The 25,211-nt window shown below is 52.1% G+C and overlaps 1 protein-coding gene across 2 annotated transcripts; it reads right to left on the bottom strand.

Moving 5' to 3' along the window:
• Window positions 1–1,481: 1,481 nt before the first annotated feature.
• On the bottom strand, window positions 1,482–24,266 carry KDM8 (lysine demethylase 8). 2 transcript variants are annotated; one of them, XM_057695044.1, is made up of 8 exons: window positions 24,164–24,266; window positions 14,946–15,441; window positions 12,424–12,509; window positions 11,174–11,306; window positions 9,251–9,295; window positions 3,800–3,949; window positions 2,814–2,906; window positions 1,482–2,724 (listed from the first exon to the last, which is right to left on the bottom strand). In XM_057695044.1, the coding sequence occupies exons 2-8, from the start codon at window positions 15,411–15,413 to the stop codon at window positions 2,560–2,562; spliced, it is 1,140 nt and encodes a 379-aa protein (XP_057551027.1). In that variant the 5' UTR covers window positions 15,414–15,441; window positions 24,164–24,266; the 3' UTR covers window positions 1,482–2,559. The 2 variants fall into 2 exon arrangements, with proteins under 2 accessions (XP_057551027.1, XP_057551026.1); XM_057695043.1 differs by having other exon boundaries at window positions 1,483–2,724; window positions 12,424–12,590.
• Window positions 24,267–25,211: the final 945 nt, after the last annotated feature.

The following is a 25,211-nucleotide window of genomic DNA, read 5'->3' on the forward strand; positions in this document are numbered from 1 at the left end:
GGAGTGCTCTTCCTGATCCACCTGCATCGGCCGGGCGTGGAGCGGGAGCCAGGGTTGGCCTGGGCCCTGAGGCCCAGCCCCCCAGGCAGTGAAAGGCGTTCAGCTGTGAGCCAGCCCGGCCCTGGCCCAGCCGTCCCAGGGTAAGTACAAGCCTTGGTGAAGCCCTGTGGGAGCCCCGACTGGTGGGTGCAGGGAGGGATGGGGGTTCAGGTGTGTGCCAGTCATGCCACAGAAACCACCCCCACACCCCCAGCTGGCTTACCCAGAAAAGGGATTTCTTGGAAAGGGCAGAGGAAGCTGGCTGAGAGCACAGCAAGGCAGGGGAACCAGTCTAGAAAAGATGGACCCTGCACTTGGGGATTCTGGAGGGTTAAGACCCATTCCCGCCACACAGCAGCTCCAGCTGTTCCGTTCATCTGCCCAACATGCCCTCAAGATGTAGGTGCGGGAAGGGCCCCAGCTGACACCACCTCCAAGGCTGCACTCCCTGGGGGAGGGGATCCTCCACATTGCTGTTCCGGGCAAAGGGGAAGGGAGGCCGGAGGCCGGGCGAGAGCAGAGCAGCACAGCAGCTTGCTGCAGCCGGGCAGGGCTGGGCTGGCAGGACCAACAGCCGCCTTTCCAGCCTGTCCAGGTGGGTGGCTGGGCCACCGTGGGAGCTGGAGCCGCCTTTCCAGCCTGTCCAGGTGGGTGGCTGGGCCACCGTGGGAGCTGGAGCCGCCTTTCCAGCCTGTCCAGGTGGGTGGCTGGGCCACCGTGGGAGCTGGAGCCGCCTTTCCAGCCTGTCTAGGTGGGTGGCTGGGCCACCGTGGGAGCTGGAGCCGCCTTTCCAGCCTGTCCCGGTGGGTGGCTGGGCCACCGTGGGAGTTGGCACTGGGGAGGGGTGAGGGTTACACAGGCAGCCCCAGAGTTACGGCTCGTCTCTACTCCTCACTGATGGCCAGCCTGCAGGCACCGCGGCCTCCCTAATTATGCCTCACTACCCTCAGTGGTGTTATTTGCTATAAATTCTTCATATGCAAAATTATGTGAATGACTATTCACAATGCCGGGCAAGGGAATAAATGACTTCACAAAGCGATTGCTCCCAGAGCCCGCGGGATTCCTTTCCAAATGGCTCCTGTATTCGCCCGTCCTCCACGCCTGGGCTCACCCATGGGATCAGTCCCACAGCCTCCCTGCAGCTCTGACCATCAGCCCCTCCTCTTCCCTGCCGAGACTCAAACGTATATTCTGATGATCTCTCTACTCAAAACTCTGAAGCCCCAAGACCTATGTGATAAGGTTTGAATTTCTTGGCTTGGTTACAGAGGACGTTAGTAGCTAGTTTCAGCTGCCCATCAACCCTTCCCATCCCCCTTCTCCCAGTAGCCCAGGGGGACCTGTGAGCCAGGCCCCACCAATCCAAACACCCACTCCCTGCCCCCCAGCATTGCTCCTGGGTTGCAACGTTCCCAGGCCCGCTGGTCAGAATGTTCCCTGAGGTTTCTGAGCTGTGGGTCAAGGTGATGGGATCTGGAGTTGACCTCCTAGGGCCACTGTATTTCCACCCCACTGGGGAGAAGGCTACCTGCAAGAGGGGAGAGACCGAAACCAAGGCCAGACCAGCAGACGTGAGGTGGCTGGGGAGGGACAGAGGCCCGGTGGGTAGAGGCCTGGCCCTGGGCTTCCTCCGCAGCTCTTCCTGCAGGTCTGTGACACCCCTGCGCCCCACATCCTCACCTGGTCGAAATTCAAACAGAACCAACCATGTTTTACACAAACGAAGCAAACATGTTTATGGAAAATCTGAAGCCTGGGTCCCTCCTGGCCTAAAATTCTCTCTTCCGGAGAGCAGTGACCCCTGGGCTATGGAGACAGCAGGAGGGGACCTGCCAGGTGGCTCTGTTTCTTGACTTGGGGAGCTGGTTGTGGGGGGGTGGCGGGGGAGGAGGGGAGGGAGCAGAAAATTCTCCAAGGTAGCAGATCTGTGCACTTCTCTGAAGGCAGGTTACACTTTGGTACAGAAACTGCCCGATTCCCCAGTGCCCAGCAGAAGCCTGAGCTGAACAAGCGGATAAGGACCCTCTCCTGTGACCAGGCCACGGCCAGCCCGCCCTAGAGCCTGCAGGCTGTGGCTGTCCTCACAGGCCAGTCAGCACAGAACAGTATTAACAGTCGTAACAATCGTGAAGATTGGTGATGGCAGCTCTGCTGACACCCTGTTCCTACAGCGCTCTGTGGTGAGGACTAGCGCTGCCCTATTTTCCAGATGGAAACACACCCAGTGGAGTTTCTTGCCCCAAATCACACAGCAATTACACGAAGGGGCTGGGCTTGAATCTAGCCAGCCAACCTCAGAGCCCAAGAGCTTCTGTGTGGGTTGTGGGCCTGCAACATCCTTCCGGGGTCCCGCCTGCCTGACTCTGCCGCCCACACTGGCCTGGGCACCCCTGGCCTGGTGTGTGCCCGGCAAGGATGTCCTCAGTTGCAGGCCGGGCCGGGCCGGGCACAGGGTGGAGGATGTGTGACCACGCACGCGTCTGCACGCCAGGCCCCCACTCCAGGCCCCCACTCCAGCTACGACCACCAGAAGCTGACGGAGAAGCTCAAGTCCAGTGCCCGCACATAGTGCCAGTACTTCACCGGGATGAAGAGGATCTCTCCCGGAGACAGGACGCAGGACAGGAATGGGGCCTCGGCAAACCTGGGGAACTTCTCCACGTCGGGATTCTCCACGTCAACCTGAGGAAAGCGAAGGAAGTCACCTGCCCGGCACCAGAGACGGGGTGTGGGGGGGAACCTGTGGGTCACACCGGGTCCCCCAGGCCCACCTGGCTCGTGTTGTGAAGAAGGTGCGTGTCGTGAGGATACAGTGCTTCCGACTCCTGCGGGGAGTACAGCCGGATGTACTTCCTGCCCATCACCTGCAAGGAAGAGAGCCGCCCTCCTCAGCAGGTGCCTGGCCTCTCTGGCTGCCCTGCGCCCTCCTCGCCTCCCCACCCAGCCCGCCCCGCACCCAGAGCTCGTGTTGGGTTAGGAGTCACTGCCTTCACTACAGTGGCTGACGGCACACAGGCACTCGACTGTGGCACCGCTGTTTGTTTAAGTCTTTGTGTGTGTTAACTCATCCTCACCATGGCCCTCCGGGGTGCTTCATCATTTCCTCCCCATTTTACAGGTGAGGAAACGGAGGCACAGAGAGGTTGAGTTGCACATGTTCATAAAGCTGAGAGGTGACAGCTGTGTTCACACCAGGTGGTCTGGCTCCCGGCCTCTCTGCTGCCTCTGGGGAATGCTGGAAGAATGCTGTCACTTGTCAAACCTCTCTGCCTACGACAGAAGCTGGTTTTATAGCAGGTGCCCCTCCCCTTACCACACACACACACACACACACACACACACACACACACACACACACACACACACTCCTCTGTCTGGGTCTCAGGAAAACCACCCACTGGCTGAGTAGCTTCCCTGTATTTGGAGAGAGGGTTCTGGCAGGAGAAGCTGGCCTGGCTCTGATGGACCACGTTGGAGAGGCAGCCCTGGGGGCACTTGCTCTGTCTTGAGAAGGCGCCCCAGCCCGGGTCTGCCTGCGGGAGGTGTCCGGGAACCCAGGTGATTCAGGAGCCACGTCTGGAAGCAGCCCTGACCGGGCAGAGGGCCCCACCCTGAGGCCTGGTACTGTTTCTCTATTTTCACTTTGGTCCCTGTCAGTGGTTCATCTCTTTGGTGTCTGAATGTGAATAATGTGGCCAGGTCACGAGTTAGCTAGGCCAGGAGGAGGCAGAAGGCTGATGTTCTGAGCAGCTCCAACCTGGGCTAGGAAGTTCTGCTGGGGATCCTGGTGAAGTGGGGAGATGGTGCCTCGGGGACCGAACCAGGCGTTGATGGTGATCTCCTCTTCCTCCCCGTCACCCAGGCAGCAGTAATCGGGAATGCTGATGTCCTGCTTCAGCTCTGGGATCTGTGGGGTCAGAGCAGACGTGGAGGGTTAAGACCAGGCCTGTGGGACCCAGCAGCCTAGACGTCAACAGCCTCTCCCAGAAGCCAATATACACTGTCATCTTGTGTGATGACACAACTATAGCCACATTTTCCTGTATAGGAATTTAAAAGTCAATTAAAAAAAGTAAATATATAATTACTAGGAAAAGGTTATCATTTTACTTTCAGATTTCTTTCCACGTCATATGCATTTTATCTTTGTTTCCCTTTCTTAAAAACCTGATACCACTGCTTTGTACTTAAGTTTTCTTTAAGCTTGCAATTTTCTAGAGCTATTACATTTTAGAAAATCAAATTAATGAAAAACAAAAAGAAAATGGGACTGAGTAGTTATCAGCTCTCTGGAGGGGAAGATTTTTCAAAATTTACTCATAGTAAAGCAATCACAATTGGTACATTTCAGATAAGTTAATTAATATGAAGATCAGTAAAATGGGAAACATCTGAACTGTGGTAAATGAAGGTTAATGCAGAGAGTTCACACAAAATAATAAGGAAAATTAATAAGGATCCCAATGCGTAAAGTACACAAAGAAGCAAAGGCCAAAAGCCAGATCATACGTAAGGACGAATTAGGGATAAAGAAGGGTTTCAGTCCCATTAGCAAAGAAATCCAGGTTAAACACTGTCATCATTTCCCACCCATCAAACTAGCAAAGGTTGAAAAAGTGGTAACGCCCAGTGGAGGTGAGGATATAGTAAAGGGGACACCCTCAAGCTGGGCTGCTGGGGGCCGCAAGCACTGTGGGCATGTGTGGAAGTCTTAAAACTGTTCACAGACTGTGACCCAGTTGGAAGTGAGCTTGTGCTTCTCCTTTGTGTGGAGGTGTCGGGGCATCTGGGGGGCTGTGAAGTTAGGGCTCCCGCGGGTGGACAAGGGCTGCACAAGGAGGTGAGGTCAGCTCACCTGCACCGGCACCTTTAGTGACCATCTCTAATGAGATGGACAGATTCTTCCCTGACTTACGAGGCGTTGTGTCCTGATAAACCCATTGTAATCTGAAAATGTCAAAAGCTGAAAATGAGGGACTTCCCTGGTGGCACAGTGGCTAAGAATCTGCCTGCCAATGCAGGGGACATGGGTTTGAACCCTGGGCCGGGAAGATCCCACATGCCGTGGAGCAACTAAGCCCATGCACCACAACTATTGAGCCCGAGTGCCATAACTAGAGAAAGCCCGCACGCAGCAACACAGCCAATAAATAAATAAATAAATAAATAAAAGATTACAGGGGAAAGAAATGATTAGAAAATAACAGAGAAAATTAAAAAAAAAAAAAAACCCCAAATGTTGATTCTTTAAAAAGGATAAGCTGAAAATGCATTTAGTACACCTAACCTACCGAACATCATCGCTGAGCCTGGCCTGCCTTAAACGTGCTCAGAACACTTACGTTAGCCTACAGTTGGGCAAAATCATTGAACACAAACTCTATAATAAAGTGTTGACTATCTCACCCAATTTACTGGGTACTGTATGGAAGATGAAAAACAGAATGTTATCTGGGTACAGAGTGGCTGGGACTATATCCACAGTTTCCCCTCATGACTGTGATGCACTGGGAGATCCAGCCCAGCATTAGGAGAGAGTGTCGTAAACACACCCCTCGCCCAGGAAAAGAGCACGATTCAGAATTCCAAGTTCAGTTTCCACTGGATGCACACGGCTTTGGCACCACCATAAAGTTGAAAAATCATAAGTTGGGGACCGTCTATAGTTTAAAAGAGCAAGGACCATGAGCCCCCTCGTGTCTTATACCCCACAGCCTACCCACTTCCAGACCAGACCTCCAGAAGGCAGCTCTGGGGCTCCACTCCCTGGGCTGTGAGGAACCCGGCTGCCCTGAGGGCAGGGCTGGAGCTGCCCGCTGCAGGTCTGGTCAGGAAGTGGCTTCGGTCAGGGTAAGTGGCTTCCTCACTCTGAGACCCTGGTTCTTTCCAAATGAGGGCAGACCACTGCAGCCCTGCCAGGCCCCCAACCCCCAAGACTGCCTGCTGTGCTGGCAAAGGCTCAGAGGCTTCAGGAAACTAAGCAGAATCTTAAGTTTGGTCCCCAAAGGGGACCCACTCTTCTAGTTTACTCAGGTATTTTCAGAGTGAGCCCTCTGGGTCTGAAGGGACACCTGCAGGTGGACTGGCCATTCCTTCAGTGGAATGGTCACTAGGGGCGGCTGGAATCTTCTCCCTGTGGGGAACCTGGGCCCTTCTGCACTTTTAGAGTCTGGCTCAAACAGCTCATGTAGAAATGCAGAAATCCTACTGTGTCCACGGCTTCAGGCTGACAGAGAAGTTCATGATCTAAGGTGCCTTGTCCTGTGAGGGGGTCCTCAAGCTACGTGCGAGATTCCCAAGGCCTCCAGAACCACCTGCTTCTCCCCTGCCAGGCTCACTGTGGCGCCGCACAGTTTCTAGCTGGGATGACACTAGACCCTGGCCCTGTGGGATGCTGGGAAGCTGACTGGTTCCTGATGATGTCATTAGGATTCCTGAGAGGTGACTGGTTGACCAGATGGTGTAATCAAAGCCACTGGCCAATGACGCAGGAAGCCAAGAGGAGAAACCTTCCCAGATGTGACGGATACTTGAAGGCTGACCAAGCTCGGTGGCCAAGATCTTCTGAAATACAGGGTCCCTAGGAGGAGAGTCAGGAAGAGGTTTTGGGTGCGAGGCCATGAGCTTTGTGCAGGCAGAGAAGGCCCCAGAAGCCGCGTGGAAGCCGACCGGCTGGGTGTTTCCTCTGTGATGCGTGACTCCAGCTGCTGCGACTGTCCCCGGGGTAGTCGGAACAGCAGAGGAGAACACACTTCTGGGAGCCCGAGACAAAACGTCTTCAAAATCTTCTACTGTCTAAAAACAATCATGTACTTTGCCTTCTCCTCCTAAATGTGCTTCCTTGTGTTCTAATAAAATGGCAACTGGCTGCTCCAGGACAGGGAGCCAAGCTGATCTGTGGCTTCCAGGGGCTCTGGGAGGCCGAGCCCCAGTGTGACTGAGGCCAGGGGACAGGAGCGGCCCGTCTCTTGGGACCACGTGGTAGGGGCCTGATCACCTCGAATCCCCGTTTTCTTCACTTAGCAAGAGAGGACAGGACACAGGACCCACGAGTCCTCACACAGGGAGGCATGGGCAAGAGACCACAGCCCACCCGGCCCCATCACCCCCTGCCCCCCTGTAACTTTGGGCCTGCAGCTCCTGGAGGCGGGCAGAGCCCCCGTTGGGGCCCCCGGTCAGGACAGGGGCCCCAGCTTTCCATTGGCTGTGGTCCTGACCCTGACTGACCCAGGTCGGGGCACAGCCCCAGCTCCTGACCTTGCTTCCCACCCAGTACTGCTCACTCTGGGCAGCTGGCCTGGCCAAGACCACATCTGCCAAGTCCCCCCGGATGCCTCAGTTCCACCTAACAAGTGGTTCGGGTCCCAAACCTGGGAGTCTTCCTGGGCTGCTCCCTTTCCCTTGATCTCCGCACAACCACCGGGTCAGGCGCCAGCAGCTCACACACGTCCTAACCCCACCTCTCCACGCACAGACGGCCTCCATCCCTGGACCGCTCCAGCAGCCTCCTAGTGTCTCCCTGCTCCCAGGCCTGTCCACTCCGACTCCTCCCGACCGTGCCACAGCCGTGCTGGAAACACTTCCCATCACGTTAAGAAAACCATCCTTCTTCCTCCAGCCGTGACCTCCCTCTCGGGCCCCATCTGCCACTTCCCTCCCCCTCATGTGCCTCAACTAGAGAGAAGACTGCGCCCCACAAACTACAGAGCCCTCGTGCCCTGCAGCCCGTGCACCACAGCTAGAGAGAAGCCCACGCACCGCAATGAAAGATCCCGCATGCCACAACTAAGACCCGATGCAGCCAATAAAATAAGTAAATAATAAATAAATCTTTAAAAAAAAAAAAAAGCACAGGATGCAGTCTGATTCATGCTACACTTCACTTTGCTTTGTTTGCATTTAAAAATAAAGTCTCTGTTCTCGTTATGACTATACATACTCATTATAGATGATCCTGGAAACTGCAGAAAAGAGGAGGAGCCCCCTTGCCATCTCAACCCCCAACAGCCAATCCCCGTTCACCTTCTCTGGCCTTCCCGTCCTTCGCCAGCCCAGCGGCGGCCATCCGGCACATCGCCGCGCAGCCCCATTTCCTGAGCCAGGCTGTACTGGTTCCTGCGACCGCTCCTCCGGCTCTGCGTTTGCTGGCTGCAGGCCCCACCTCACCCAGGCCTAGGTGACCGGTGATTCTGGAGCTGTCGATCTGGGTGGGGCCCGGGATGGACCCTGCATCTCTAAAAGCTCACCAGGATGTCTGCGCTGTCCAGGCCACACCTGGACGGTCTCAGGGGAGGACGTGTGATGCAGAGAGAGCCAGTGCAGCCCTTGTGCGCCTGCTGCTGTCCCTCTTCTTCCCAGGGTACGTTCCCTGCATCCCCCTGGCTCCCCTGCTGGGTTCTCCTGGGAATACCACCTCGGCGTGGGACGCCTCTGGCTCACAAACCTCCCAGGGCTCCCTGCTGTCTTCCAGACAAACCTGAGTTTCAGCCTGGCCTTCAAGGCCCTCCCTGGCTTGGCCCTGGCCTCCCTCTTCGCCTTCCTGCTCTGCTTTGCTGACCAAACCCTCACAGACTGGTGGACGCGCCCAACGTGTGGGGTTTGCTCTGCCCTCTGACCCTGGTGCATGAGGCGCCTCTCCCTGGGGATGGCCTTGGCCTCGAGCCCTGCTCCTCCCCTCAGCTCTAGCCCTCAGCCCCCTCCTCTTTCAGTCTCCACCAGCTCGTCCTGAGGATCTTCCATCCGGCCAGTAAGGTACCAGAGGAGTGGAACCCAGCCCTTGCCACAGTGCACATCCCCAGGTGTGGGGAGCCCGCCTAGTGAGCAAACCATTGACGGGTGGTGAGGGCGGCTCTGGGACCTGCCCAGGGAACTCTGTGAGTCAAGGTCAGTGGCAACGCACGCGTTCCGGGTCAGGTCAGAGCCTGTCACCCTCACCTGGCTCCCAGGACCTGTTTCTCATTCTGACCACACCTGGGCTTTAGACTCCATCCCCCGGGGGCCACCCTAATGCCTGCTGTGCTTCCCCGCTGCCCGCTGGTGAGGACGGCATGGGTCAAGGAGAGGGCACCTCCCCGCTCACCACAGGGGGCAGTACAGGGGGAGCAACGGAGGCTGCGACCCCTTTCCCACCCTCTGGGGCCAGCGCCCAGGAAGAGAGGTGGGAGAATGCGAGCGGATGAAGGATGGAAGGGCGTGGTCTCAGACTTACCTGGTCAAAGAGCTGGTGCTGAGCAAGGTACCCAATGTCCTTCGGCTACTCCGCGGGAAGAAACCCAGAGATGACACAAAGCCCCGTTAGTTGTGATGGACACGCCCCTGGTGCTGCCCCTGTTTGGCTGGCTTTCAGCACCTGCCCTAGGCGGCCACCTGAGTGCCCTCCTCTCCGTCCTGCTTGGTCCCCCTCCTCCGACCCAGGGGCGGATGTGACCCCTCGCCAGCCAGCAGGACTGGGCTGACGGGGGGTGGGGGGGCTGAGGTGCAGTTGCCTCTGCTGCTGACGTTGCCCTGGGTACGTTTCCATGTAACATGAAGGGTGCACACACAGAAGGATTTTTTTTTAATAAAAAAGGAATCATACTACATGTATTACTTTGAGGTCTGTTTTTTTCATTTAACCACACACCAAGACTACCTCTTCAGGTCAGTCCATGCATATGTGACTCGTTCTTTTGATGGACGCATGTTTTATAGACAGGATCCATCATTATGCATCCCACCATCTCCCTGCTGGTGGACATTCAGGTGGTTCTGCCACGGTGTTTCAATAAACAGCCGAATACTCTGGTCCTTACGTTTACATGCTTCCAAAAGCAGAACAGTGCAATCAAGGAGTACGTGCATTTTAAATCTTAATAGCTTCTGCCAGGTTGTTTTCCCAAATGTTACATCGTTTACACTCTCACCAGCAGTCAATGTGAGTGCCCACTTTGCTACATCTTTGCCTGCACAGGAGATGATCATTTTGTGAAAAATTCTGCCAATCAGATAAGTGAAAAAATCAGTGCTTTACAAGCTGGGATCCCCAGTGCTCAGGGGTTCTTTGAAGATGCCCAAGGGCCTCTGCAAGGGTTGGATGGGGGCAGGGCAGGTGCGACACTGGGTGCCACTGACCCCAACAGCGGCCTGCAGGTATCAGGAAGAGGAAGACACCCAGGGCCCTCACTGTTAAGAAATGACAAAATGGTGCAGCTGCTCTGGAAGACAATTGGGCAGTTCCTCAAAAGGTTACACACAGAGCTGCCGTCTGACCCAGCAATTCCACTCCTCGCACACACCTAAGAGAAATGGAATCACATGTCTGTGCAAAAATGTGTACGTGAAAGTTCACCGCAGCATTTTTCATACGAGTCAAAAGTGGACACAACCCCAACTTGAGGATGGAAGATGCCTTAGAGGACTGGGCCAGGGAGGGTGGGGGGGACTTGAGGTGGGGGGGGGAGTCAAGGAAGGGAGGGAATACGGGGATATGTGTATAAAAACAGATGATTGAACCTGATGTACCCCCCCCCAAAAAAAAAAAAAAAGTGGACACAACCCAAATGGCCACCCGCTGAGGAAGAGACAAACAAGATGTGGTGTATCAGTCAAAGGGACAGCATTCGGCTGTACAGAGGCACGCAGGACTGGTATGTGCTACGACAGAGATGAACCCTGAAAACATTATGCTAAATGGAAGAAGCCAGACACAGAAGGTCACATGTTGTGATTCCATTTATATGAGATGTCCAGAATTGGCAAATCCACTGAAACAGAAAGCAGATTTGTGGTTGCCTGGGGATGGGGGGAAGGGGATACGGGAAGTAACTAATGAGTATGGGGTTTCTTTGGGGTGATGAGCATGTTCTAGAATTAGATAGTGGTGATGGTTGCACAATCTTGTGACTAAACCAAAAACCACTGAATTGTAACCAAGAAAAAAAAAACAAACCCCTCCAAAAAACAAAAGGGCCTGAAATGGGTCCCTATGTCCTGCCTGTCTTCCCCACGCTGGCCAGCCTACTGGCCGCAGGCTCTTAAAGAATGATTTTCTGACTCTTCCAAAACCTCTCCCGGTGACACATGGAAGTTATTTGCCCAAATGTAATGCGTTCCCTCCCTCCTGAGTAGTGGGGGCAGGAGTCGAACGACACACCTCATTACTGATGTACTTGCTGATGAACTCGTTGACCGTCATGAGTGTCTGGGACCACTCCTCGTCTGTGTACCTGGAACCAACCTCCACAGGGACGGTGCGGCAGCCGGCGATGTCCTGGATGTACTCCAGGCTATTTGGAAAACAGGGATTGGTGCTGCCATCGTTATGCTAACACCAGGTGGGCGCCCTGCTAAACGTGCTTAACGCTGGTCTCCTTTCATCGGCACAAAAGCTCAAGAGGTGGAGGGAGACCCCACTTCACTGCCGAGGAGACGCAGGTACAGAGAGGGGAGGTCACCCACCCACCTGGCGCCAGGCAGCTGTGCAGATACAATCAGTGAGTCTGGTTCTTGCTGGGCAGCTCTATTTCCCTGCTTGCCTGGCACCTTCCAACTCCTCTCTTTGCTCGCCTTGCCACAGGCAGAGAGACCTTCTTTGGGCCAGTGGCGGACAGTGCAGGGTGGGGAGAGGCCTGGGTCCTCAGCTCCGTGGCCTGGTGCCGAGTCCAGCCCTGCCTGTCACCCACCAGGGGACCTGTGGCAAGTCCCTTCGCCTCTCTGAGCCCTTGTTCCCCATTTGTAAAATGCAGGTGATGGCAGTGCCCGTCCCGCGGGAAACAGGGAGGGGACAATGAGGTAAGACATGGCACGTGCCTGTCTTGGCACCTGGTACCTGGTCAAGTACACAAGTCTCAGTGGGAACCACACCCTCCACAAAACCACCACCGCGAGACAGGCTGGCTCCTTCCACCTGCCTCCTCATTTCAAAGTTACGCGTGGCTGTGGCACCATGGCCACCGTCAGCTGCTTGATCTGACTTCTCGACCATGAATCCAAGGGGGGGGTCTGAAGGCACACACACACACAGGCGCCCTTGGAGAGGGTGTGAGCTGTCCTGGGTTCTTATTTCTCCTCTCAACCCTCAGGCACCCCTGAGAAAGTCCACAGAATTCCTGAGATCCTGTAAAACTGCATAATAGATTTACCGTTGGACTGCCACGATGCACTCATTAAAAATTGCTTAAGGCAGGCAGGCTGCGGAAGGTAAGGACCTTATAACCCCTGGCATCGCTTCAGAGCACTGTGCCTTTAATGCGTGTTTAACCCCTCGGCAGTCCATCCCACTTCACTGGCAGGGAAGAGTCTGTGGGGCTGTATTCTCGTGGGGATGATGGGCAGAGGAATTCGGGGGCCTCTGGAGATGCCAAATTGGGAAAAGGAACCCTACGGCCCTCAGCAGACACCCACCTCCACTTCTTCATGCACGGCCAGTGGTCAGCCACGCCTTCCAAGATCACAGGCCTCCCTGGATCCAAAAAATGCTTCCTGAAATACTGGAGGGATGGACAGTGAAGCCGGGGCACTGTTCTTTCTGACGTCATATCTGGGATCGAAACGTGGTCATTCCTAGCTTTCTGTTCCAAATCAAAACAAAACAAGATGGTGACAACCACAGGAAAGTCAAAATTCAAGGCATTCCTCTAGGAATTTGCATCAGTGGTAGGAGAGCTGAGGTGTCATTAGTAACAATAACATTTGTTGTCAGTTTTACTGCTGCTACTGCTACCACTGTTTCATGATATCAAGATGTTTTTTTCTCTACCAGTTCACATAAAATGTTTGTTCAATTATAAAACTAACATATTGCTTTCATAGAGGAAAGCATAACTATCCCCAACTCCACTATCTAACATAAAAAGATTCTTCTCATTGCAAAGTATGTTCCTTTCCCATTTTGTTCACACACTCACACCTCTGATCTGCTGGTAGAAAGATTCAGGATGAATAAGCAGCTCTGCCTCTTCTGTCCAATAACTTCTCTAAAGCAGTTTCCATGCTGCCACCCCATCCTTTCAATGCCTTGAGTGGCTGCCTCATTATGTACTTAACCATCACCCAGCTGAGTGACCTGAACAAGTTACTGTCTCTGAGCCTCAGTTTCCCCATGTGTTAGACCTCTGGGCAACGAGACCTAGTAAGTAAAACACCCAGCACTGCCGCCTGGCACCTGGCTGGACCCCAAGCCTGTTCTCAACATTCACTGCAGCAGCAGCTAACATTCTTCCCTGCGGGCGATGCGCGAGGCCTTGTATTTGCCTGTTCTTTTCTCGCTGTCCCCAAAGTAGGCTTTTATTTTCCTGTATTCCCTCGTCAAACAGGCCTTCCCTGACCACCCTGTGCGAAGCAGCCTCTCCCACCTTTCTCACCACCTGGGAGAAGACATTCTTGGACAGCCTCATGAGAATGTCATCCCCAGGAGGACAGGGTCTGGGCCATGCCCTTGGCTCCTGGCACATCTGGGCCACCACTGGCGCTCCATAAAGCTGCTGAACAAAGCCCCTCCTCCAGGCAGGGGGGCGGAGGCGGCACACAGCAGCCAAGATGCTGCCTGCCGCACAGGCGGCGGGTGGCAGCGCGGGAACGTGAACCCAGGCAGCTGCCTCCAGAGCCCGCGCTCTCACCCCCTTCACCACATACACTGCCCTAGAGCATGAGCACCACCTTGGCCTTGAAGCCACCGCCATATTCCCTTAGGACAGCCTTGACTGGGGCAAGGTGACTGCAACCCCTGGGCCCAAGGGGACGAGTACTTGTCCCCTGATCGGCATGTCTGCCCAGCCCTATGAAAGGTCCACCAACATTCCATGCCCTTGGCCTCGTGGCACCCTTGGCAACACTGGGTGTCATATAAAATCTCATTTGATCGTTTCAGAGCCAAGAATGGCTGCCTCATGTTTTTGCTTTTGTTTATTTGTTTGTTTAAACCAGAGGTGAGGTTGAACATTTGCCACGCGTCTGTCTAACAGATCTGCTTCCTCCTTGTGAACAGTCTGTTCGTGTATCTGGTCTCTCTACCTCCTGGGGCCCAGGTTTGTTTTTTTTTTTCCCTCTATTAATTTGTATAATTCTTATACACTAGAGATACTTGCTCTCGGACAGCTTTGCTGCAAATTTCTCTTCCCTGTTTGTAGGATCACCTTTCACTTCGGTTACATGCATGGTGTATTTCATGACATCCATTTGCATTATTCTTATAGAAATATAATACTCACTGCAGTGAATTCTGAAAACAAGAAAATATTTAGAAAAATGTTGAAAACACCCCATAACTCCCTTACCCAGTGTCCAGTACAGTCTTGGTTCTTTTTTTCTGGGGGTCAGCACACTGCTATTTTACAGATAAGGAAACTGAGGTTCAGAGGAGGTGACTGACTTGCCCAGAGGTACTGTGCATGGGTCTGCATGTCAGCACTGGCATGGGAAGCCCGAGGAAACCACCCTCGGTGTCTGTGGGATATACTCCGGCACCAGTGAGGACATGGGCCAGGATCTAAAGGGCAGGACCGATCAGTCACATGAATTGTAGTATCTCATCCGAATTCAGCAGCACAGAGACAGAGGCAGCCAGAAAAGTGGGTGCCACTTCATCCAAGAGGCCAGGAAGAAGCTGAAAGAGAAGGGCTCCTGCTGGCCGCAGGGCTCGGCCACACAATTCCTCTGAGCCGTTTCTCTCAGGAACCACGAAGCTCCCACCCTCCTGCTTGCCCCAAGGGGCACTGCTTTTGCACAAACTGGAAAAGAAAAAAAATTTTGAGAAAAGAGGCTGCGGCATTTCCAAACCAATGGAGATGCCATTTCACAGCCTGAGTGGTCAGCCTACCAGGGGCCTCACCCCAGGGGAGAGCGGACCTGTGACTTCTAGGAAAACAGGGCTGATGGATTTTGTTGGATGTGGTCAGTGGCGGTTCCCCCGACAATGCCCCAGATACCTTTATGCTGGGCGGCTCCTGGCTCGGGCCAGGGGCAGGCCTTTTTCCGGAGAGCAGGTGCTCCTGGAGGACAGCAGTGACTTTAAGGAGGATGTCCCCAAGGATGGCCGCCCCCATCAGCAGGCCCATGTCGCAGACTTTCAGGGCAGCGGCCACGGAGGCAGCGTCCCCAGGCGGTGCGCACAGACACATGGCTTTAAGGAGGCAGCTGAAGGCGTACACCCGCCGCCAGTCCTTGTCCACGTGCTGCCAGGGCCCCGTGTTGAGCTTCTCCCAGGAATAGTCGAGCAGTGCCTCGCAGGTCTGCAGACACTCTTGCCTCCTGTCCCCGTAGAAGAGCTCGGCGGCCTCCTGCAGCAGCAGCACCACGCTGCCCTCCACCTTCTCTCCCAGCTCCAGCTTCAGCTCCTCTTTCGTGCGGGGCAGGAGTGCCTGGAGGGCCTCCCAGAGAGAGCCCAGCCCCGCCATTGGCCCAGCCAGCTCAGTCCGATGAGTGCTGCGGGGAAAAATAAGTTACAGCAAAACGCCACGTTGGATGTCTACATATTTACAATTCTACATTTTCATAAAATAAGACTGGAGGAAAAAAGCTAGATCTGTGATGACATCCAGTGGCCAAAATGTCAACCACTGAGATTTTAAATATATATGAACTATTTTCCTAAAAAAAAAAAGAGAGTGATCGGGAGAGAGATCATGCACAGACCTGGTTCCCTATAGGTTCCCAAGGCTTCCATACTTGACCCATGTTACACACATCTCATCTGCACTGATTCTTCAACAATGTCTTTTCCACCCTATGAGAGCAGGGTCCCTATCTGTCTGGGGTCACCACTGTATCTTTAGGGCCAGGCATAACACTACGTATGCAGTGGGCACCAGACCCAAGTTTGTTCAGAGAGGAACATGTATGGTCCTTCTCTGGAATGCCTCCAACATCCCTCCTCTCTGGCAAACTCCTATGCAACCTTCAAGGCCCATCTTAAATGATCCCCTATGTGAACACTGCCAATATTCTCTAACAGTGTTTTGGGTCTGAACAGCCCTGGAGCTTCTTGCAGAGTAGAGCTCATAGCAGGCACTCAATGAAGACTACTGAAGGAATGAGATCTTAACGTCACTGGAGGAAACCAGGAAATACATAAATCCTATACAACAAGGTTTATCATGGTGCCTTTAGTGACTTTAGCCTGGACATTATATACAGATGGCAGGCCAGTCTCTAGGAATAAGTACTAATATGTGAATAGGTTCTACTGCTTACAACTTATGGTTATTTATTTGCACTAATAGGTTGTAGGTGTTATGCTAACGGTATATGCACTATCTCATTGATACTAAGAAATAGGGACCATCGTGCTTTTTGCAGAGACTGCTCTATGCTGGGGGTCAACAAACTTTATCTGTAAAGGGCCAGATATCAAATATTTTAGGCTTTGCAGGCCATACAGTCATTGTCGCTACTACTCTGTCACTGTAGTGTGAAAGCACGTTTATACAGTATGCAAACAAATGGGCACGGTGTGTCCCAATATAACTTTATTTACAAAAACAAACTCTTGCTTCAAGCTCACCAAAGCCCATTGCATCCTCTTCCTGGGCACACAGTTTGACTCCATTTCTCCTTTGCAATTAGATGTGATCGCGACGCCATGTGCCAGCTAATGCGTGGAAGTGATGTATGCCCCTCCCAGGCCTGGTCCATAGACACTCCTGTGTGACCCCCCACACCCTCCCTATCCACTGGCTGGAAGGGAAGGACTCTGAGGTCCTAGGGGATGGCAGAGCCACAAGATAGCCCCCCGACCAGGAATATTGGTGCTGGAATGCTTCGGGGGCAAAACATAAACGTGTATCGTGTTTAGTCACTACTGTGTTGACGATGCTTGTTATAACAGTGGTCCTGCCCTGAATGAAAGCGTTACTTCCTTCTGCTGTTGAGGAAGCAGATGCAGAGAACTTAGTAGAGGGTATTTGATGAGTTCTGGTGGCTCAGAATCCTTTTCTCTTTCTGAACCACACAGCTCCATCTCCTTTTGAGAAATTCCATCATACCCCCTGAGATCAGACTGGTGAGATGTTGCCAAGGGGTGGGTATGTGACCCAAGCTAGCTGATGAGTTGCCTCCTTCGAATTTGAACTTTAAGCAGATCAACTAGACCAGAGATAGCCGACATTTCGTTTTGTCCTGGTGGCAGTTTCTGGACTGGCTGGTTTTTGCTAGGGTCTTGCAATTATTGTCCACAATTCCCAGGATGCAGAACCACTTTAGTTCTTGTCTTTTCCCAGTCCAGTTCTCCAGCTTTCCATTGATTCTGTGGGCCCCACAGCCTTCCAAGAAATGTCCTCTTGCTTATGTCAGCCAGGGTTGGCTTCTGTGGTGCATAATGAAGAACCCTACTTGACCCGGAGAGTAACTGACACTCAAGATCCACTGGTGGATGGTGAAGGCAAGAATGAAGACCTGCCTGTGATAAAGACCCATCAGATGCTCCACTTCTTGTGAGGGAAGAAAGCCAGTGGGCGGAAGAGAGCCCAATGATCCCTCCGTGCTGTTATAAACACTCTCATCTAATCCCCTTCTCTTGAATATGGGCAGGATCTGTAATTTGGATGGTAGGCAGAATAATGCCCCCAAAGATGTCCATCTCCTAATCCCCAGAACCTGTGAGCATGTTACCTAACACTGCAAAAGGGACTTGGTAGGTGTGATTAAGAATAAGGACTGTGAGATGGGAAGGTTATCCTGGATTATTTGGCTGGGCCCAACCTAACACACAAATCCTTGAGGGGATCTTTCCTGGCTAAAATAAGAGTCAGAGGGAGATGTGACTACAGAATTGCTAGAGAGATGCAATGTTGCTGGCTTTGAACATGGAGGAAAGGGGTCTCAAGCCAAGGAATGTGGACAGTCTCTAGAAGCTGGAAAAGGCAAGGAAATGGATCCTCCCCTAGAGCTTCTCCCCTAGAGCTAGAGTGGGAATGCTGCCCAGCTGAGACCTTGATTTTAGTTCCAAGTTGAACTTGTAACCTACAGAACTGTAAGCTAGTAAATTTTTATTGTTTTAAGCTTTCAAGTTTGTGATAATCTGTTACATCAGCAAGAGAAAACTATTATTACTTGCCTCTAACTGACAGGTCTGTAGATTTGTTATGTGTAGCTATTTACTTTTTGGCTCAAGATGGCAAAGTGATGGGATGCCACTTTTGGAATCAGGTCACATAAGACTCCAACTTCCATCCTGCTGGCAGCCTCTCTCTACTGCCTTCTTAGCTTGCCTGCATTGATGAAGTAAGTTGCCCTGTTGGAGGGGCCCATATGGCAAAAAACTGAGGGTAGCTTAGAGCCAACAGCAAGCAAGGAACTGAGGACCTTAGTCCAACAGCCCTCCAGGATCTGAATTTTGCCAGCAACCACAGGAGCTCAGATTCTTGTGCAGTTGAGCCTTCAGATGAGAACTCCACCCTGACACCATAACTGGAGCTTGTGGGAGATCCTAATGCAGATGACCCAGCTAAACCCAAGCACGCCCTCCCAACACACAGAATCCGAGATGATACGTCTGTGCTGTTTTAAACCACTAAATGTATGGTGATGTGTTACGTGGCAATAGATAACAATAAACACCCCTACCAGATTTCCTGGACATCCTGGGACTCTATCTATAACTCACACCAGAGAACAAGAGGACAAAGCATGGCTCCCTTTAGCTCTAATGTGTGTGAAGAGGTCAGCAGCAGACAGAGAAGCAAAGACATGGGAAGGATGCTAGAGATAAGGTCTCTGAGGGTGTGCCCGACCAGGCATTCCTATTCCTGGGTTCCATTTCAGCTCACTACACCCCTCCAGCTGAGGAATAACAACAATAGCAGGCAGAGTACTTAAGAGTATTACAGGGATTGCCTGGTTTCACCCCCACGATGAACCTACAGAGCTGATAACGTACTTACAAAGTGCCTACTGTAAGCCAGGAATGCTCCAAGCACTCTATACATACTCTTCATTCTTACAGAAACTCTAGGAAAAGTATTATCATCTCCATCTTACAGATAAGGAAGCTAATGCAGAGAGGTTAAATGACTTCCCAAAGCAATTTAGCTAGGAAGAAGTGGAGCAGAAATTTAAAATTCAGGCAGTCTAGCCACAAATCCACAAGCTTATACGTGAGGGACCAGAGCCACAAGATCACCAGTCAGCACACGATGAAGCTGGACATCTGGGTTAACTCTCAAGAAAACTCTGAGGAAGGAAGTATTATTATCCTCATTCTACAGAGGAGAAAATCCTATCACTTCACACGGAAAGGGCGTACCTTTCTCACTTGTTTTTATTTCTGAGGTACCTCTTCCTGGGTCTGTCCTAAAGGAAGGGCAGTAGAGTTTTCCTCAGCTCTGCAGTCTATCACGGTTTCCCCAGCACCCCTTTCTAATTTTTTAATCCTCGCGATACTGTGAAGTGGACAGGGATGGATGTGATCATTTTCCCTGCAACCTCACCCTCCTATTTTGCTGAGGAGGAAACTAACGTCCAGAAAAAAATGAAGTGACTTGACCAAAACACCACAGCCGGTTGTCTGTGAAGAGACTGGACTTACGCTATAGTCAATCTCAGTGTCCTTTCCTATGTGCCATGTCACCGCTCCATTTGTTTGTTATGTACATGACCTAACACACCCCTCACAATTCTACGGCGTGAGATTTTACCAATGAATGAAGTGAGATTTGGGAGATTAAGCAATTTGTCCAAAACTTTACAGCAAGTGGCAGCGTCCCCTGAGAACACTCTTCGGGTTCAGGCATGAGGACTGCATCAGCTTTTGGAGCTCTGGATCCCAGCTCAGTCCTTGGTTCACAATGGATAGCCTTCCCAGCTGGCTTACTGCATGACAGGACCCAGAGAACCTGAGGGGCCTGGCCCAAGCCTGCCAGGATGAATTCTACCTCCAGCCTCCTAGAAGATTCATAAATGTCATGTGTTGGCCTCGTTAACAGCCTTCTTGGACGGCTTGACAGTTCAACCTCCCAGCTTATCCCCTAGCCACATGCAAAACAGGCTGTGGACCCATAACAGGCCTCCCTGGGTGGCCTCGGGGCTCATCCCGAGTGTCTCACGAGTCTTATAAAGCAATTTTGAAAAGTCTCACGTTGAGCATGCAAAAGACCTCAGAGGTCTCATATTCTGGCTTCTCACAAAGGTCTATAAAAAGGCCTCTGAGAAGGCCACTTATTTGCCTTAATAATCAGATGGCTTCCACTGGGGCCTATGAACAGCTTTGTAAACTGGTCTCTCAGTGGCCTTAGAAAATAGCCTCCTGGAAGGTTTCAAATGGGCTACAAACTAGTTCCCTGGGATGCAGATTTTTAACCTTTGTAAACCAGCCTTCAGGGTGACCTTACAAAATAGGCCTTCACAGAGCTCACAAAGGCCTTACAAACCCAGCTTCTAAGGTGGCCTCACATGCTGTTTTGGAAAATTGCCTCTCAAAGTGGTCTCGTGTTTGGTTTTCACAAACTGGCCTCTTAAGGTGGCTTATGTACTGCTTTGCCAATTGGCTGAGGGGAGGGCCTCAGGTTGATGGCCATGTGGACCAGCCTTCTGGGAGAGAGGGCCTCAAGCTGGCTGTAGAAAACAGTCTTCTCTTGGCCACACAAAAATAGCCTGTGTGGGACTTCCCTGGTGGTGCAGTGTTAAAAATACGCCTGCCAATGCAGGGGACACGGGTTCAATCTCTATGTTGTGGAGAAACTAAGTCTGTGCACCACAACTACTGAGCCCAAGTGCCACAACTACTGAAGCCCACATGCCTAGAACCCATGCTCTGCAACAAGAGAAGCCCGCACACTGCAACAGAGAGTAGCCCCGCTCGCCACAACTAGAGAAAGCCTGCATGCAGCAATGAAGACCTAACACAGCCAATAAATAAATACATAAATACATAAATTTAAAAAATAAACAAAAAATAGCCTGAGTAACTTACTTTGAATCCAGAGTTCCTCAATGAATGTCTTACAAGAAAGCCTTAAGAGACATATGTTGACACTGCACGACAGAGCCTTTCAGAATTGGGAGCTTCAGGATACCTGTGAGTTTTGTTTTCAAAATGGTTTTACAGGCTGCCTCTGTAGTAGCCACCTGAAATGGCCCTGAAGGTCCCATGACTGATCTTAAAACACTAGCCTTGGACTTCCTAGGTGGCGCAGTGGTAAAGAATCCGCCTGCCAGTGCAGGGACATGGGTTCGAGCCCTGCCCTGGGAAGATTCCACATGCCACGGAGCAACTAAGCCCGTGCGCCACAACTACTGAGCCTGTGCTCTAGAGCCCGTGAGCCACAACTACTGAGCCCATGTGCTGCAACTACTGAAGCCCACGTGCCTAGGGCCCCTGCTCCACAACAAGAGAAGCCACTACAATGAGGAGTCTGCACACCACAATGAAGAGTAGCCCCCGCTTGCAGCAACTAGAGAAAGCCCATGTGCAGCAATGAAGACCCAATGCAGCCAAATAAATAATAAAATAAATAAATAAGTTAAAAAAAAAAAAAAAAAAACACTAGCCTCCCAGAGGGCAGCAACCATGGTGAGGGGGCACGCTGGCCACCCTCTGAGTAGCCTTAGGTACGGCTTGTGTCCACAGGCCTCCCAGAACCTTTCAGGACTTGGCCTTTTAAATAGTTGCCACATCAAACAGCCTTCAGGGGAGGAGCCACATTGTATTCTATAAAATTCTTTCAAAGTGGCCTCATAACCTATTTTAAAAACTGGCTTCCTTATATACTGGGCCCTTATCTGAGGGCCAGGTGAAGCCTGGAGTTTGTCTTAGTTTTACAAACCTACCTTCTGTGACTCCTTCTAGCCTTCTGAAATGGCCTTATAGGAGAAAGGTCCTTCCCGGGCTGAGTAAAACACCTTCCTGTTGGCTGTATGAAACAATCTTCCAGAGGAGCTGGCCTCATGTGGGGTGTAAGCAGCAGCCTTCCAGTGAAGGTCAGGTACAGGTTGCCTTTCTCAATGGCCTCACGTCCAGGCTTTATAAATCAGGCTTCCAGCATTCCCTATGTATTGGTCTGATAGAAAGGTTTCTTGACAATCGTATCAAGCAATTTTCTGGAGGAAGGTATCAGCCTGAGTAGCCTTATGGCCTGGCTTTACTGATTTGCTTCCCAGAGGTCCTCAATGAATTGCCTTTTTAATAAAGGGTTGTATTATATGAACGGGCCTTCCAGAGAAAGGAATCAAGGGTAAACTGTGTGAACAGTCTTTCCCAGTGGGGGACTGCGGACTGGCCTTTACATTGGCCTCCCAGAGCTCCACATGAAAGGAATGAGCAAGCTGCATAAACAGCCTTCTGGTAGTCAGGTATAGGTGGGTTAACTACAGAATTTATCATACAAACCAGGATGCTATATATCAGCCTTTTATTTATTTAGCTTGGTAAAATATACATTTATTTTTCTTCTGCAAAATTTTCTATGCTTGTCATTTTCTTCAATGTTTGTTTTTCATTGTTTGGAACTGCCATTTCTGCACAAAGCAATTTCATCTTACACAAGTCGAGTATTGGTAGTGCTGATAGGAGCTTTCAAGGACAAGTCACAAACTGGCATTATTCCAGGCTAATTGAGACCCACGGTCCCCTAATCATAGGCCACATGAAAAAGCCTGAGTGGCCCTGTATCCTCACTTTAAAGTCGGTCTCCTAGAGCTTGACAGGTATTGGCCTTAAAAGGCTTCTTACCGGTTATAGAAAACTTTTTTTTTAAGGCGGTGAGGGTAGAGGTGAATTGCCTTTTATAAAAGGTTGTATTAAGTGAATAAACCTTCCAGAGGAAGGTCTTGTGTCCTGACTTTGTAAACTGACCTTCCAGAGTGCCACCTGTCTGTATTGGCCTCATGACATGAGACAGCTTTCACGGGAAAGTCAGGTACAGTCTGCATAGAATTGCTCTTCCCGGTAGGCTGTTTTGGCTTCTTACGTAAAGGCCTGTTTGTTGGCATATGAAATAATCTTGAAAAGGGAGTTAGAACAAGGTTGTATGAGCTAATTAACGTCTGAGTGGCTTTTATATTGGCTTTATAAACCAGCCTAATGTGAACTTCATAAATGGCTTCTTGCCGGTCATGTTAAACACCAAGGAGCCAAGTACACGCTGTGTACAACAGCCCAACTCGGGACCTGACTTCATGAATTCACCATCCAGATACAGCGCATTATGTAAGCTGGGCTTTGGGTGGCTATCAACCGCCCAAGTGGGTTCCTGTCGTTTATAAAATAAAACCGAGGAAGCCACCGCAGTCATCCCAGAATTCTCTTAAATGTACCTTTAAAACTCTAAAGCACCTCCCAGAATATATCGGGCTCAATCTGGCTTTCTGGGAACAGGCTGCCCAGCTGCAGACAGGATCGGGGTTGGGCCGTCCGTGCGGCCCCAACGTCTGCCCACCTCCTGCCCTTGCATTTGCTTTAACCCCGCTGAGTACGGTGACACACCTTTGCTGTATATCCCGAGGGGTTTAACGGGATACCGATGCTCAGAATTAAGCCCTATCGAGTCAGACAGCCCTTCCTCCAGGCGGCCACATGCACAGGCCCCACGGGGTCCCCCAGGACGAGCCGGCCGGGCGGACTCCACGTAACCCACCAACCCTCCACCCCGAGGCCTCACACCGTTTCCCTCCCCGGTGCCTCCCCCGGGGCTTCATTCCCTTGGTCCACATCCGGGGCCCGACGGTTCAAATGTGCCCAGTCGGCCTAGCTCCAGACCCAAGACAAGGGCGACTGGCCCGGGAGAGACAGCCCACATTCACCTGCCCCTACACACAGGGCAGAAGTCGGAAACCGCGCTAGCACATTCGCACTGCACCAACGCCACACCAACCGCGCAAGCGCACAACACCAGGGTCTCACGCGTGCGCAAAAAAAAGAAATGCCTGGCTGAAGAACAGCACCACGCACGCGCGGGACCTTCCTCCTATCCCAGGCGGCGCGGGCGCGTTGACCCGCTCAATTCCGTTCTCAGAGCGCATGCGCTGCCCCAACGCCCGGCTCAGTTTTCGCCGCTTTGTGAAGGGCCGCCGCGGGCTTCCCAAAGAGCACGCGCGAGATTCTCTTCCTGCTGCGACCCTTCACGCGACGCCTGCGCAGTCCTCGCCTCTCAGCCCGGCCGCGCGGCTTCCAAGGAGCTAGAGCTGCCCACCCTCTCGAGTTGCTCAAACTCACCCGTCTCGAGTTTGGGTGGCGTTGAGTCGCCGGCCGGCGATGGCTTGTCCTTTTGGACCGAATACTCCGGCTCTCTCCGAGTAGTCAGAGGCTTGCCCGAGGAGTATCGATCACTCACAGCTCGATTGATCACCAAGGCGTGCCTAGAGGAGCGCCGAGTGATCGGTCCCGCGGCCCCGCCCCGCCCCCTTTTAAAAGGCTGGAGGGCGGAGAGACAGCCTAGCCGCAGGGCTTTGGCCGGGGTTTCCCTTTCCACGTGGTTAACACCGGCGATTGTCTCTGCTACGATGACATCGTGTACAAGGCAGCTTCACATCCACTATTTTATCTAATCTTGCAACTAGGAGTATTCTCTGTTTTACAAAGAGGTAAATCGGGGCTCTGTGAAAGAGTGTCTAAGTACTTGTACTTTTGGAAAGTCGCAGATCCTGACTTTTCAAAGTTCACCCCCAAGTGCTGCATCCACGACCTGTAGGAGTGAGGAGGAGGACCAGGGTTTCAGTACGGAGTGGCAGGCAAGGGGTCGAGTCCTAACTTCTATCACTGCTGCCTTGATGCCGAGTGGTGTGGGCGTCACTGGGGGTTTTGGTTTCCAGCAGTCTCCCCATGGCCTCCAAGGACCAGGCCTTTTGAAGCATTGAACAGAGGCGATAGAACGCTCTGCTCATGCTGGGTTTAGGGTCCAAGTAGAAATGGGAAAGAAATTCGTTTACTGGTGTTAAATTTATTTGTGACATTTGTAAAAGACGGCAAGGCAGCCTTTATTCGCCGGGACTGCTGCAATGGGGGTGGGGAAGTGTTGTGATAGGGGAGAGAGATGGGGCACAGCTCTGAATACAGCAAGGACGAGTGGAGGTTGATAGCCAAGGAGCAGGGTCTGGGTCAGTGCATGGAAACTTGCTAAGAGGAAACATCCTGCGGGAGGGGAATTCTGGCTACACCAAGTTCACAGATTTTCTTGCTGATGGCAGGCCAGGGTGATAAGATATCAAGGGTGGAGGATAAGGATTTTGATTAGATATGAAGGGTGGGGGATTTTTGCTAAACT

Source organism: Hippopotamus amphibius, chromosome 9 (assembly GCF_030028045.1).
Source record: "Hippopotamus amphibius kiboko isolate mHipAmp2 chromosome 9, mHipAmp2.hap2, whole genome shotgun sequence".
NCBI classification, from domain to species: Eukaryota; Metazoa; Chordata; class Mammalia; order Artiodactyla; family Hippopotamidae; genus Hippopotamus; species Hippopotamus amphibius.

Bases quoted from the DNA above. Each gene is read 5' to 3' on its own strand.
- KDM8 (XM_057695043.1), bottom strand. From the start codon at position 15,413: ATGGCGGGGCTGGGCTCTCTCTGGGAGGCCCTCCAGGCACTCCTGCCC. The intron at 12,591-14,945 runs GTATCTGGGGCA...GATTTGGAACAG, and splicing joins AGGAGCCGCCCAGCATAAAG to AAAGCTAGGAATGACCACGT. The intron at 3,950-9,250 runs GTAAGTCTGAGA...CTGACCCCACAG, and splicing joins AGCACCAGCTCTTTGACCAG to ATCCCAGAGCTGAAGCAGGA.